The 14,353-nt window shown below is 30.0% G+C and overlaps 1 protein-coding gene across 2 annotated transcripts in view; it reads right to left on the bottom strand.

Annotated features, from left to right (window-relative positions):
- Nucleotides 1-1,242: 1,242 nt before the first annotated feature.
- gammaCOP (coat protein (coatomer) gamma) overlaps nt 1,243-14,353 on the bottom strand; it is a 53,360-nt gene continuing 40,249 nt past the window's right edge. For both annotated transcript variants that reach the window (XM_087161768.1, XM_087161769.1), the window contains exons 18-22: nt 14,106-14,251; nt 10,642-10,810; nt 7,539-7,639; nt 3,260-3,395; nt 1,243-2,659 (exon numbers count right to left, since the gene is read on the bottom strand). In XM_087161768.1, the coding sequence (XP_087017894.1) occupies nt 2,421-2,659; nt 3,260-3,395; nt 7,539-7,639; nt 10,642-10,810; nt 14,106-14,251 (791 nt within the window). In that variant the 3' untranslated portion in view covers nt 1,243-2,420. The remainder of the gene's footprint in view (nt 2,660-3,259; nt 3,396-7,538; nt 7,640-10,641; nt 10,811-14,105; nt 14,252-14,353) is intronic.

Here is a 14,353-nt window from a genome sequence, read left to right as displayed (position 1 = left end):
AAAATAATTTCCAATTGTATTAAGAATAAGAGCTAAGTAAAAGTATTAGAAAGATTTGTACAAAATATGATCATGGAATTAAATCGAATTGCTTGTAAGGGAAAAAAATAAAAGGTTTGTCTCTAAATTGCAAAAAAGAATGCTTAAAAAAGCGAAAATTACTAAAAAAAAGAATTGAGACAATTATAAATTCTTTTTATCTAGAAAATAAGTAGTCATTAAAATGTAGAAGCTAGACTATTTTTTTTAGTTTATCGACAGCTTTTTGCAATTCTCAAGTGTAAATTAAAATTACTAGAAAATGGGGCAAATTCTGAATATTTGGTATTTTAGAACATAGCAACTACTAATTTTTTATTCGTATACTTCCTTTACTATACAGTCAAATCCCGCTTCAGCAAAATCCCAAATAGCGAAAATTTCAATGAATCTCCATAGAAACAATGGATTAAAAATATTGATTTTACGAAATTGGTAATTTAACGAAGGTGATAATAAGCAACAAATCTCATTTTCTCTCATGATTAAAAACACTTTTCCATTCACCAAAAGCGCACAAGTATCTCAGAATTAAAATATTTTCGCATTTTCAAAATAAAAAGACTCTGATAGGAAAGAGACAAGTCAATAAAGTCGAGTCACCCTGAAAAGACTAAACCACAACCCATTCATGTGTGAAAAAGCAAAGATACACGCGGCTTTCCAAAAGAGCGATTTCCAGTTCAGTTGTTTGAAAATGCGCATAATTTGGAAAAGTTTGTAATTTTTACTGGTTCTATTATCTGGTATCTAATTATAGTCAGTTAATTAAAGACAGCTACAAAAAAAAAGTCACACAACCCTGAAATTCGTAAGATCGGTACAACGAATTTTCGTTATTGCGTAGCGATTGTTTCGCTCCCTTGGAATTCGTTAAAACGGAGTTCAACTGCATACTAATATACAAACAAAATTTTTTTTAAAAATTTCCAAGAAATACTTTTTAGAAATTTTGGTCAGTAAAATAAAGACAGAGACAAAAACAAAGGCACATAACCGTGAAATTCGTAATATTGGTACAACGAATTTTCATCATTGCGTAGCAATTGTATCTGTCCCTTGGAATTTGTTTAAAATGGGGTTCAACTGTATACTGATACACAAAAGTTTCTTTCTTTTTTAATTTTATAGAAAAAAAGCTCTTTTGAATTTTTAGAGTCAGTAATAAAGACAGTGACCAAAAAAAAAAAAGGACACATAACCTGAAAATATTTTCCACTTTATTGCATGGTAATGAAACATAAAATATGAACAATGGAATGATAGATAACTATGAAATAGAGCAAGAATATATAATAAAAAGAAAAAAAAACCACATCCTTTAATCCTAGTCTGACAGAAATTTAGAATTTGATCGATTCAAAATAAAATATATTTTTCACCATTAATCATCAGTTTCATAGATTGAAAGAGCATTTAAAACAAAAAGTTACCACAATTGCAATTTATATATTGAATTAGCAACTTATTATTCAGAACATTTTTATGTTTTACAACATGCAACCCAAGTTTCAGTGAATCAACATTTATACAAATTCATTGCTTTTCGAGGGGATATCATCTTTCTTTTTCTTCTATGAAATTGAATTGAATCTGTTAGAAAAATTCTAAACTCTTGCAGATACCTCAAATAGCGGTTACTAAATTAGTAAAAAGTTTTTCGTAATTCAAGAACCTTTTATTTTTGCAAAGAAAAAAAAACAAAAAAAAAACTATGTAAAGGATTATGTACTAATTTTGACTTATGTTTCTTTATTTGAAATTTTTAAATGGTATAATAAATTTAATTAAAATTATTCACAGCATTTTGAGGTATTTGTGGCAATTTTTCTTATTTTTTCACCGATAACAAGGAGGAAAAAAAAGCTAGATGATATGAATTTCTCTTAAAATAAATAACAGATAAACATTTGTAATTTTATCTGTTTCTTTTTTTAAGAGGCAAAATATGATTAAATTCACTTATTTATTTTTCAAAGTTAATATTCATATTTTAATAAAATACTTGTACTCAAAATTTTTAATTTTATATAAAATTAAAAACCTCTATTTCTGAAAAGTTCAAATAACCAGTAGTTTTTCCTCACTAAGAATATAAATTAATGCAAGTGAAGTTGTTTGGGAAAAAAAAAGAATAAAGATCTTTTTTAAACAATTATTAAAAAAATGTTTGAAAGAGATTGATTTGAAATATAAATATAACTAAACTAAATATATGTACCATGAATGGCTAAGATCAAAAGAAATTTGTAGAAAAATATAAAAAAAAATGTTGCAATCAGATTTAATTTCAGTTTAGCATGAAACGAATCATCATTAAAAGGTTAACTGAAAATATATTTAAATATACATTTTAACTAATAAAACGACTATATCAGAGATTATCCAATGGCAGACGCTATCACTTCACTAACATTGGGATCACTACTCCTGACAGCAATGTTCATGGTGACGCCTTCCGTGTCAGCACGGACAGCAAGCTTTGCTCGCACCAACACCATGTGTCCACCGCGGTACACTCCAGACAGAAAAAGTACATGTGAACTTTTGTTTTCAGGAATTTTGTCTGACCTTTCGCAAGGTTGCATGCCAAGAAATTGGAGAACATTCTTTACAGCATCTGTAAGAAATGACAGAAACCATTTGGTACACACATAAACATAAAAATATTAATAATAAATCACTCTAGCTTTAAGCATTTTGATGCAGTTGGGACACTCTTGTTCCTTACATATTTATATTTTCCTAATGTTCTAATTACAAGTAAAAATACATTTTGGTATTTTTTAATTATAAAAAACAGACAAATAATTAAATAGTTACTAAAAAAATGAGTTAGATTATTAGAATTATATTTGTACTAAAATATAAAATCCAAAAAAAGTAGTTGAATTTCTTTTTTTCATTTATAATCAAATATTAATTTTGTAAATTCGAGAAATTTTAACAATGAATAACTGTTTTTCTAAGATCTAAAAAGTGTAAATTTGAAGAAGAAAAAAGTGAGGGAAATAAAAATATATAAAATTGATTTAAATCTAGAAAATTTTCAGTAAAATAAATAAATAAATAAAAATTATATTGAGTATTAAAGAGAAAGTTTAAATTATAATCCCATGAATGAAGCTAAATTGATTCATTTGTTTAACCTTTCTATAAAGCAAAACCACTAGTAAGGAATTGACAAGAAATATTCCTATGAGAAAATGTTTAAGCTTACCTTCCAGAGTTTTGAGATTAAAGGCATAAGTGTCTTCCAGTTCGTTCTTAGCAGTGATTTCTTCCCAAGCAGCGCTAAAGTTTGTTTTTAATACTTTTTGAATGTGGTCGCTCAACACTATGTCCAGTTCTTCAAGCTGCAGAGACAAATACATTCATTTTTTTTCATACATAAAATTTATGGCAATTTGTTCATTAAGTAATTGGTTGGCTATTAAAAGAAAATCAAAAAAATTGGATTTACTTGGATTTTTGTTCAATTTATGTAAGTTTTTTTCTCTCTTTTTTTAAAAATTTTACCAGCAAAATTATCTGATAAAATGTATTAACAGGGGTGCCACTGATATCTGCAAAAAAATTCTTATGTTTCCTTTGCACGTATTATACAATATATATAAAGAGGACACACACATTCACTGCACTCTTGTGAACTATATTAGGATAAAGATGCTGGTTCCAGTTGCCAAAAAAACGTGGAGAATTAAGAAACAGCTGACATAAAACAGATAATGCCTTCGAAAAAAAAATACAATATAATATAGCTGAACTATCATCTTTAAATATCCCATAGATAGAGCTTTGAGAGTACTGAATTTTTTAAAAAGAAATAAAATTCCCGGTTTCTAAGGAAAAATACAAAATTCTAAGCACTTTCCCTGGTATTTCAGCTGATTTTTATATTCCCTGTATTTTCCAGGTTTTTCCTGCTCTCCCTGCGGAGTGGCAACGCTGATTAACAATTCTTAATATTATTCAAAAACAATGACATAGTTTACAAATTGCAATATTTTGCTTTAAAATCATGATAATATGTTGATACAAATCACAATATTGGATCTTTGAATTGTGTAAATATAAATCGCAATGCACAATTTTTGGATCCTGTGAATACTAATAGCAACATTGGATTTTAAATTTGCGTGAATACAAATTGCGATATTGGATTTTTAAGTCATGTGAATACAATCCGCAATAGGTAACTTTTAAATCAGGTAAATACGAAAACGATGTTTGATATTAAAATCGTGTGAACATGAATCGCGATATTAGCAGATTCCTGCGTAGTTGCAAATATTAAAATTTCTCATTAACGCAATTTAGCAAAGGCTTTAAAATTTCAATATAGGATAGTAGAACTCAATCCTTTTTATTTTAGATTGTGAAAATTTCTTTGGATTATAGGTTTTAATTTGCGTATTTCCACGAATCAATGGTTTTGAAATATGCAGAATTCCGTGAAAAAAATCATGCCCTAAACCTCCTAGTTTCTAGACCACAAGGGATGATACGAAAAACTCTGAAATCCAAGGTAAACCTGGAATACAATCACCCCTGCACCCCATCTAGTTCAGTCCATTGTCAAAATTTAAACTGACGATAAATTCTATTTGGAGATGGTTTACAATAACAGGACAAAAAAATTTTTGTTTCGCTTCGGCTATACCAGAGGTCGCCAAAGTGGTCTATATAGACCTCCAAGGGTCTATTTAACATAAGCGGGGGTCGATCCGAACCGGAAGGGTCGATTGGTCGAAGGATTATCAGTATTTTTCAGATATGTGACAATTAGAAATAAAAGAAGAAGACTTGGAAATATATACAGGTAATCTTCAAAAATTGAGTGACGATTTTAAACTGCGTTTTGCTGATTTGGAAAACATTGACATCCCTGATTGGATTATTGTGCCATTTTCTGCTCAAATTGAAAACGTGGACATCAACATGCAAGATGAGCTTGCTGAATTATTATGGAGACTTGAAGCAAAGATGCTGTTTAAAAATTTAACAATAAGCAAATTTTGGACAAATATAAATATAATGCAAAAATATGTAAGACTTCACGAAATAGCTCAGCCATTTATGATAGCATTTCCAAGTTCCTATATGGTTGAAGACGGTTTCAGTCACGTCAATTCTAACTTAACTAAGAACAGAAATAAATTAAATGTGGAGTTTCGAAGGGATTTAAGATTAAAATGGACCAATTTTGAACCCAATATAACGAATCTTGCAGAAAAACACCAGGCACACCCATGTCATTGATTAAGAAGCAATAAATCTGTAGTTACTTTACTTATTATTTTTACTTACTTATAATTACTTATTTTTTCATAAATATTAAGGTATTTATATTTCAACATTAGTATATTTTTCATAAAGCTATTGTTACACTATGTACTATTACTTTAATAAATGTTCAAAATCATAAAACAAATGTACAAACACTGTATCTAATAGAGTTTTATCTTAATTAACAGAAAATTATTTTTATGGGGGTCGATGGAGATTTCGAAAAATTATGTAGGGGTCGATGATCAAAAAAGTTTGGCAACCCCTGGGCTATACTAATACAATAAAACACTGTAATTAACGGATATAATCATGTGTGCCGATGACAAAATTATATCTTTTCATTATTTTGTTTACTGGCTTTTAATTTCATTTTAAAAATAATTTAGTAACGTTTTTCTTTTTTAAAACATATTTTTCTTTGTATTTCTATCTTTTACACGCATATACATATAGCACAATAAAGACAAAAAGGAAAAAAAGAAAAGAAAAGAAAAAAAAAAAACGAAGGAAATTAAGAAAATTAATAAGTTTTATTTACTGCACAAAAGTTGCAGGTATATAGAACTTCTAAAATAAGTTAAAAATATTAAAAATATATATATACAGTGTAAAGTCGCGTATCCGGAATCGGTGGGACTTCCAGAAGTCCGTATAATAGACCCCCAAGGTAAACAAAGCTTAAAATTATTTAATAAACGATCTGAATCTAAGAAGTAAAAAATAAATAAACGTTATTTTTAAGGGGAACAATATTTTAGCATTAGAATATCTAAATCAAAAATAAAATATTAGAAAAAAATATTATTGCTGAAAATATGGAAAACGAAAAAAATTTAACAGTTATGAAAATATTAATCCGCCATTTTGAACTAGAACGATTCAAGCAGGAAGGGGAAATTCATGTCATTCTGGAACAAAGCTTAAAATGATCTAAATCTAAGAAGCAAAAAATAAATAAACATTATTTTTAAGGGGAATAATGTTTTAGTATTAGAATATCTAATCAATAAAATATGAAATATTAGAAAAAAAATATTATTCCTTAAAATATCGAAAACGAAAAAAAATTGACATATGAAAATAATAATCCGCCATTTTTAACAAGAATGATTCAAGCAAGAAAGGGAAATTCCCGTCATTCATTAGAGTGGGTAGGTGGAGGAGAAAAATTCATTTCCTCCTTATTTGTGAAAGAAAATAAGTGTAAAGAGGAGATCATTTAAGTTGAGGGTGGGGAAGTAAATTGTTTTCTCTCCATTCATTGGCTATCAATCAAGCAAAAAGGCGGGGCACGCTGATCGGGTTCTCTTTATTTTTTCTTCTATGACTGAAAGAATCTGCTAAGAGAATGTTACCCCCTTTTCCCCCCGCCTCCTAAATATTACATGGTATGGGGAAGAACGAATGTTTTGTTTCTCAAGGACGTATATCCTTTTAGACCTATTCAAATTTTCCATTTTGACTCCCCCTCCACCTTAACGCTTGCCCCGTTTACCCTTTTCCACAGTATTTCTTCTTTCAATAAAAAGGTTCCACGAAATGCCTCTTTTACTAGCCACCTGCATGGGAAAGGGGGGGGGGACTCAGTTGCGATCTTTTGAAAACAAATCTCTCTCTTTTTCCTACATTCCAAGGGAGGAGTGTCACTAATGGTCACTCAATGGGCTTGGTAGATCTTCACTTCCCCTTTCTGGTGATTTATGGGTTCGATGCAAAAAAGAGAAAATATGTCAAAAGACTTCTTTTTTTATTTTATTTTTTTTTATTAAGGAAAGGGGATGATGGAGAGATGTTTGTTTATTTTGATTGTTAAAAAGTGTCTGGGAAATTGACCCTTCCGGGAAAGGGACGTCCGGATATGGGACGTTACACTGTATTAAAAACAAAATTATATAATCTCTTCATCAGCTCGCACGATTTATATCCGCAAAAAAGAGTGCTATTTGCGGATATAATCCTGTGAGCCGATGAATAGATTATCTTATAATTTGTTTTGCTTTTTGGCATTTTAATATACACTAAAAAAATTTTTTCTTTAAATATTTTATTTTAATAATTTTTCTTCTTCTATTTTCATTAATCTTTAATATTTCCCATGTTCTCTCCATGTCAATGAAAAGGAATATACACAATTGTATTAGAATTCCCTGAACTACACCTAACTCCTTGAACTAAGCCATCATCTTAAAATAAGTAAGAATACTTACTACATATTCATCTTCATAGCCTTCCTCATCATCTGGTTCCCCACTGTTTGGATCACAATCTTTAACTAAGTACTTTAATGTATTACTCAATGTTCCAAGTACTGAAAGACATTATAAGTTTCAATATAAGTGCACAAAACAAAGTTAAGTAGTTCATTTGCTTATTAAGACAAAATTAAAAACACTTAGGAAAATCCCTAATGTTTTAATGAATTGGCATAAACATATTTAGTTAAAATTTTTCCTATTATTTTGAATAATTATTATATTATTTCTAATATTATTTCTTTATTTCATCAATATATAATTCTTTTTAACAGGGTCCGTAGCCAAATCTTTTAATGAAAAATAAGCACCTTTTAAGTTTTTATTTTAAGCACTCAAAAAATATTAATTTTTAAGCACTATAAACATTAAAAAAAAAATGCAAAATAATTTTCAAAGACATGATCATGATAAAATATATAAACGTGTAAAATGATTGGCGCTATCGTACGTTACGCCAAAATGGATTGTGAAAACGTTAATTAGAACAAAGTGAAAAGCACGTTTTTGCACAATACATGGTGAAAATCGACATAACGAATTAAAACCTTATTTTTGAAAAGAGAAAGTTAGGCACTTTTTAAAAATACCCAACGACAAAAGCACCTTTAAAAACGCTATGCACCATGTTTAATCATTCCAAATCTCGTTCTAAGCAAATTAAATCAACTATTTAATTCCTATTTAATTCCTATCCAATTTTATTGAAAGCGAATGTAAATACTTTTATTCTTTTCTTTTAATACTAAATGTTACTCAATACAAGAGCATAACTAATTACAATTCAATGTCGGGATAAAATGAACATCAAAAGCTCTTTTTATCTTCCTTTCCTTAAGCTGCATAACTTCTTTATAAACCACAAAAATGTTTCGGTTACAGGGCTAAATACTAAGAAATTTTTTGGTGATTAATTTTTGAGCCAAATTATTTCTTAATAACTCGCCAATAATGGATCTCCTAAGTGTGGGTTAGGATACAATCGGAGTTCTAGAAATGTAAAAAAATAAACTTTTTTTGGATCTGTCTTGCCGGAAAAAAGGTACAACTGCGGGGAATGCCCAAGTTGAAGTTAATGATCAATAGGGAATGTGTTTCTTAGTGATGCCTTTATTAATGGATTAACTTCTAAAATTGGATGAATAAAAATTGCAGGGTTGCCACACAAATCTGGAAAAAGAATTTCCTGTGTTTTCCCTGTACATATTATGCACAATCTATTAACACGTAATCCCTGTGCTCTGGAGTGAGCTATATTAGGCTAACTATATTACTTTTAATTGCTGGAAAAACTTGAAGAAATAAGGAACAGCTTAGTATACTTAAAACAAATAATGCAATAGTAATTGAATAGAAATAGTAATTGAAAATATCATCCTTAAATATCCCACCGATTGATTTTTAAGTGGTCACCACGTTTAAAAGATGAAAAAAAGAAATAGAATTCCCTGTATTTTCTCAGTTGCAAGGAAAAACTTAAAATTTCCTGCTATTTTAGGTGATTTTTAAATTCCAGGTTTTCCATGTAGAGCGGCAACTCTGAATTGGAAAAAACTGCTCATTTTCTTCACAACAAAAGAGGACATTTCACGATCGGCAAGGTTCAAATATTAATTTTAAGAATGGCATATAATATTTTGTTTTTCATTGCTTTAAATAAACCTTTAAAAAAATAAATAAAAACAGTTAGCATTTACAGAATTCAGATTAGTACAAATTGGAGGTGTACACACACTAAATTCTATATAGGTACAAAATATAAATAAAGTTATACATAAATTTACTATTATACATAAAAAAGTAAAATTTGGATAAAAGTACTAAATAAAAAATTACATTGCTGCAACTTTATACCTCATTATAAAATAGAAATTTGATGTTCTAGTTTTTGGTTAAATTAGAACTAGCCATTATTGCTTTTTTTTTTTTAATCATCATTTGAACCGCTAAAGTTTTTTTGCACTCAGCATTTAAGATTTGTATTTATGTCTTTTTGCTTTTCTAATGGGAGAGAAGATTAAGTTTTAGACGGGCTTGTTGGGAGGGCAAAAGATTCAGATTTTTATTTTTATTCTTACATAGCTGCCAACATGGATAGGAAAAAACCCAGTAGGTTTTACGAAATATTATAAATTTTATAATAATTGTAGCACATTGCTATTATCTTTACTCTTAATTTCGAATATTAAAAGGGCTGCAATTCCTCAAAGGTAGTAAAGAGATTTTTTTTAAATTAATTTAAAAAGAGAGTTCAGAATAAAAATAAACTGGACATTTTAAAACAAGAAGAGAACTTCTACAAATGAAGTTTGCTTCATTATGTATCAGTAATAATTAAAATATTCAAGCAACCAAGCAATGATCTGTACAAAAATTCTATTTAAATAGTGATTTTTTTCATAAAACTTACTCAATTTTAGGAAATTTTCAAACATGTGCAAATCTAATTTTAATTAAACCAGGAGAAACTGGCAAAATCCAGTAGAGTTGGCAGCTATGTTTTTATTGCCATGAAATCGATTTTCTATTTTTTTAAAATTGTTTTTAGAATTGTTCAAAGAGTAGAAAGAAATTATTGCTTGGTTAGAACTTGATTGGATTAGTTCTTCGTAGTTAAGGGAAAAAAACAAAAGCTTTGGAAAGTTTTCCTTTCCAAAGTTTTTAAAGTTTTTTTTAAGAATAAGATTACGTAAACTTCTGAAAACCACAATTTTAACAACTCAACCGTAAGACTGTAATAGACTATGAAATTGTAATATTTAGCACCACTGCATATAGTTTGCCAAAAGTAAGAATTCCCCATGCCATTCGCCTGGACCCGTGGAGGTGACTATGGTAACGGGATATAACTATTTCAAGTAGGGGTGTGGGGTCACTGTTTAGGACAGGTTTTGGCTCGGGTTGGCGAGAGAAAGGGAAGCTACCCTCCCTGAAATGAGCTATTCTTGTTTCCATAGCAGCAGACAGCCCCAGACATTGTGGTGGGAGGAGTTCTTACCGTAGACAAACTATACAGAGCATGCAGATCTAAAAACAATAAGAAGTAAATAAAACTTACCAACTAAGGGATCATTGGGTAAGCTGATGCAGGCGTATGCTGTACCAGGAACACTGTACTGTAATCTTGAACAAGGAGAGTAACAGACCACTTCAAAACCTTCACTGGGCTCAACCTGAACATAAACGTTCTCCAACACTTGATCTGACAAGGTGTTTGTACAGTCAAACTGAAACAAGAGTGCTTTTCTTAAAGAGTTTTTCAATTATTTTGTTACCACATGCAAGGAAATAGATTGCATTAATCATTTTAACATGCAATATTTTTATATTATGGGATGAATAATTCTGAGAAAACTATAGGGAAAAAAAAGTTTGAAGTTTTTTATTCTTTTTGTTTTATAATTGAAATGCATACTAGCCAACATGTATAGGAAAAAATCCAGTAGATTATGCAAAATATTTCACACATAGGGAATTTTAGGGATTTCCATTATCATAATCAAAATAGAAAAAAAAGCAATATTTTCCAGCTATGATTGAATTAAATATACTTAAAATGTTTTGTATTACGTTTACTCATAATTTAGAATGGTAAATAGCATTCATCAAAGATAGTTAAGATTTTTTTTAAAACTAATTTAAGAAGGGAGTTCTGAGTAAAAATAAACTGAAAATTTTAGAACAAAAAAAGTTTTTAATTGATTTTTAAAAATGAGACTTATTTAAATATTTAAGCAAGCAACAATCTATTTAAATAGATTTTTTTTAAAGAAACTTACTCAATTTTAGAGAATTTTCTAAAAAGTACAAAAACCAGAAAATTCTTTATTAAACCAGTAGAAAAGGAGAAACTGGAAAAATCCAGTAATCTCCTGGAAAATCCAGTACAGTTGGCAGCAATGGTTTCAAGATAGGCATGTTCACATCTCCTCCGAAGGTCACCAATGTCAGGAGGGGAGTGGTCGACAATGTCAACCTTCATCTATGAAAAAGGTACCCCAACACAGAATTGAGTTAACACGTGTTATATACCAGTGAGTTGGAATTGTGTTTTTGTAGTGGTAGATACACTACAGTCCCATAACAAAGGATATTCTTATTACATTAAAAGTGCCTGTTTAGACAGTTTCTGAAAATAGAGTTTTACATCCTTCGTTCAGAAATCCCTGTGGCAGAATTTTTTCCTGCTTTCTGATACATACCTCTTCAGAACTAATATCTTGCTGCTAGATACTTTTAATAATAACAAATACACAAGTTACTAATTTAAAGTAACAGAAGCGTCAACTTCAAAGAAAAAATTTAAATAGAATGAAATAATTTTAAAATTGAATACGTAATATTATGGGCAATATTCTCGCATTTTGTAAGAGAAAAACACACTAATTATTTCTCTTTTGGCATTTTGTATATCATCACCACATTAAAATTCTTTTTTTTAAATGCTTAACTATAACTAGCAGAAAAAAGATCAACAGCAAAATCACACAAATCAGACTCTTCAAAAGGGGCTACTAAATGTGTGTTTTCCTTTTGAGATTTAGTTGTTGTAATAAATAATATTGTATTAAATATATCGGATATTAAAAACTATGCGAAAATCAATGGTAATAAATACATAAAAAATGGAATTCAGCAGAAAAGAAAACTAAACTTTTTATTTCATTATTCTCAAATGAGAATAGAAAAAACAAGAAGCAGCAAGTGGTGATATGAAAGCAGCGGCTGGCTTCCCAGCAACATTGAAAACAATAATTGAACAAGGAAATTATCCTCCAGAATTGGTTTTTAATGCTGATGAAACAGGCCTGTTTTGGAAAAGAATGCCAAAACGAACATTTCTATCCCGTGAAGAGAAACGAGCACCAGGATTTAAAGACTTAACACTTCTACTGGGTGGTAACACAAGTGGAGACTTCAAATTAAAACCACTCCAAAAACCCAAGAGCAATGAAAGGCATATCTAAAACAAACTTTACCTGTAATTTGGGTGTCTAATAAAATATCATAGATAAATATGAAATTTTTCCAGGATTGGTTCACTGAACATTTCTGCCCGCCTGTTAAACGTTATTGCGAAACTAAAAAACTTGAACAAAGAGCACTACTGCTATTTGATAATGCTCCAAGCCACCCAACAAATTTATCAGACTTAACAACATGCATTCCAGTCGAAGTGGTTTTTTCCCCGCCTAACACAACTGCATTAATCCAACCAATGGACCAAGGCGTTATATCCAATTTTAAGGCTTACTACTTGCGGTGAACATTAAAGCAGATGTTTGACATAATAGAGATTGTTTGACATAATAATTGATTGCTTCTCCGTAGAAGAGAAGCAATCAATTAGAGAATTTTGGAAAAACTACAATATCATGAATGCTGTAGAAAACATAAACCTTTCTTGGAATGAGATAACAGAAAGATCTTTGAAAGGAGTATGGAAGAACATTTGGCCTTATTTAAGTAAGAGCGAAGACATTGGACACTCTGTCGATATGGATGAAATAGTGGAATTAGCAAAACAAACCAGTTTTGATGAGGTAAATGTGGAAGACGTCGAAGAAATAGTTCAAGAAACAGCAGCTAGTCTTTCTAATGATGAGCTCAAGAGGAATTAACTGAGCAAAAGGAACTTTCGATGGCGTTTCTAAAAAGGAGTTTGACCACTATAACTGAAATTATGGACCAATTTGTTGAAAATGATCCAAATTTTGACAGGAGTTCAAAAGCAAGACGGAGTGTTATAGATGCTTTATCCACTTATCAACTTCTAACAGAACGCAAAAGGAAAACACAAATTACATTAGATGCCTTCTTGACATAAAAGGCAGAAAATTGGAAACCCAAAAGAGACTGAATAATCTGACTGACTTAGAATTTTATTTGTTTTTATAAGTACGTATATTCATTTATATTGTTTTTATTTTTGTAATAAATAAATGCTTGGTTTTATTTTTATTAAAAAAAGCATAATTATCAAATTTAATACCTAGCCAATTTTCAATCCATCTTCTCCTAACCCCATTTTTTACATGTTAAGATAGACTCGATTAGCGGTTTCGCATTACGCTCTACTTTGATGGAACCTGCGTGTTAAGCGGGGTCTTACTGTAAACTCTTTTAAATATTTCTGCAGAGAAGAAAACCAAAATTTTTTACTTCACAATGGAAAAATCTTTCTGCCAGAATTCAGCTGTTATGCGACAATGTCGCCGTGTCACCATGATACTGCCACGGTGCCAGAAATTATGCCAATAGCTAAAAAATAATAAGGCAAAAATGCCTCAAGCATCACATTTGATGTTTATGCATCAGTTGATAAAACTTGTTGTATTGCAGAAACTGATAAAGTACAGATCCAATACCACTGCCAACAATGAATATTTGCAATCGCTTCGAAACAATGAGAGGAATTTTCTGTATTCAATACAAACTTTCTGCTGTTTGCAGTGAATGGTCCCCAGGAGAAATTGTGATTGAGGTTCAACTACAAAAAAGAATTTGGGTTATTTTTCTTACCTGCAACACAATGTGGCTAGTGAATGTGTGTTTAATGCATCTAACAACAAACTCAGTCTCAGATTCAGTGAGTTCAATAGGAAGAGAAGATTTAAACAATGGACCCAAGTTCAATGAAGAGAGTTCCGGAACAGCTGACAATTGATCTGAAAATATCAAATTAAAAATATCAGAGACGATTTTATGTTAACTGTTGTCTTGAAGAGCACTTGCTTAGCTTCACAAAAAATAAAAGCTTCAGCAAAAAT

The sequence above is a fragment of the Parasteatoda tepidariorum genome, chromosome 4, assembly GCF_982258835.1.
Source record: "Parasteatoda tepidariorum strain Cologne lab strain chromosome 4, Ptep-v5.0, whole genome shotgun sequence".
In the NCBI taxonomy this organism is placed as follows: Eukaryota; Metazoa; Arthropoda; class Arachnida; order Araneae; family Theridiidae; genus Parasteatoda; species Parasteatoda tepidariorum.
This window is presented reverse-complemented; position numbering and strand designations above follow the sequence as displayed.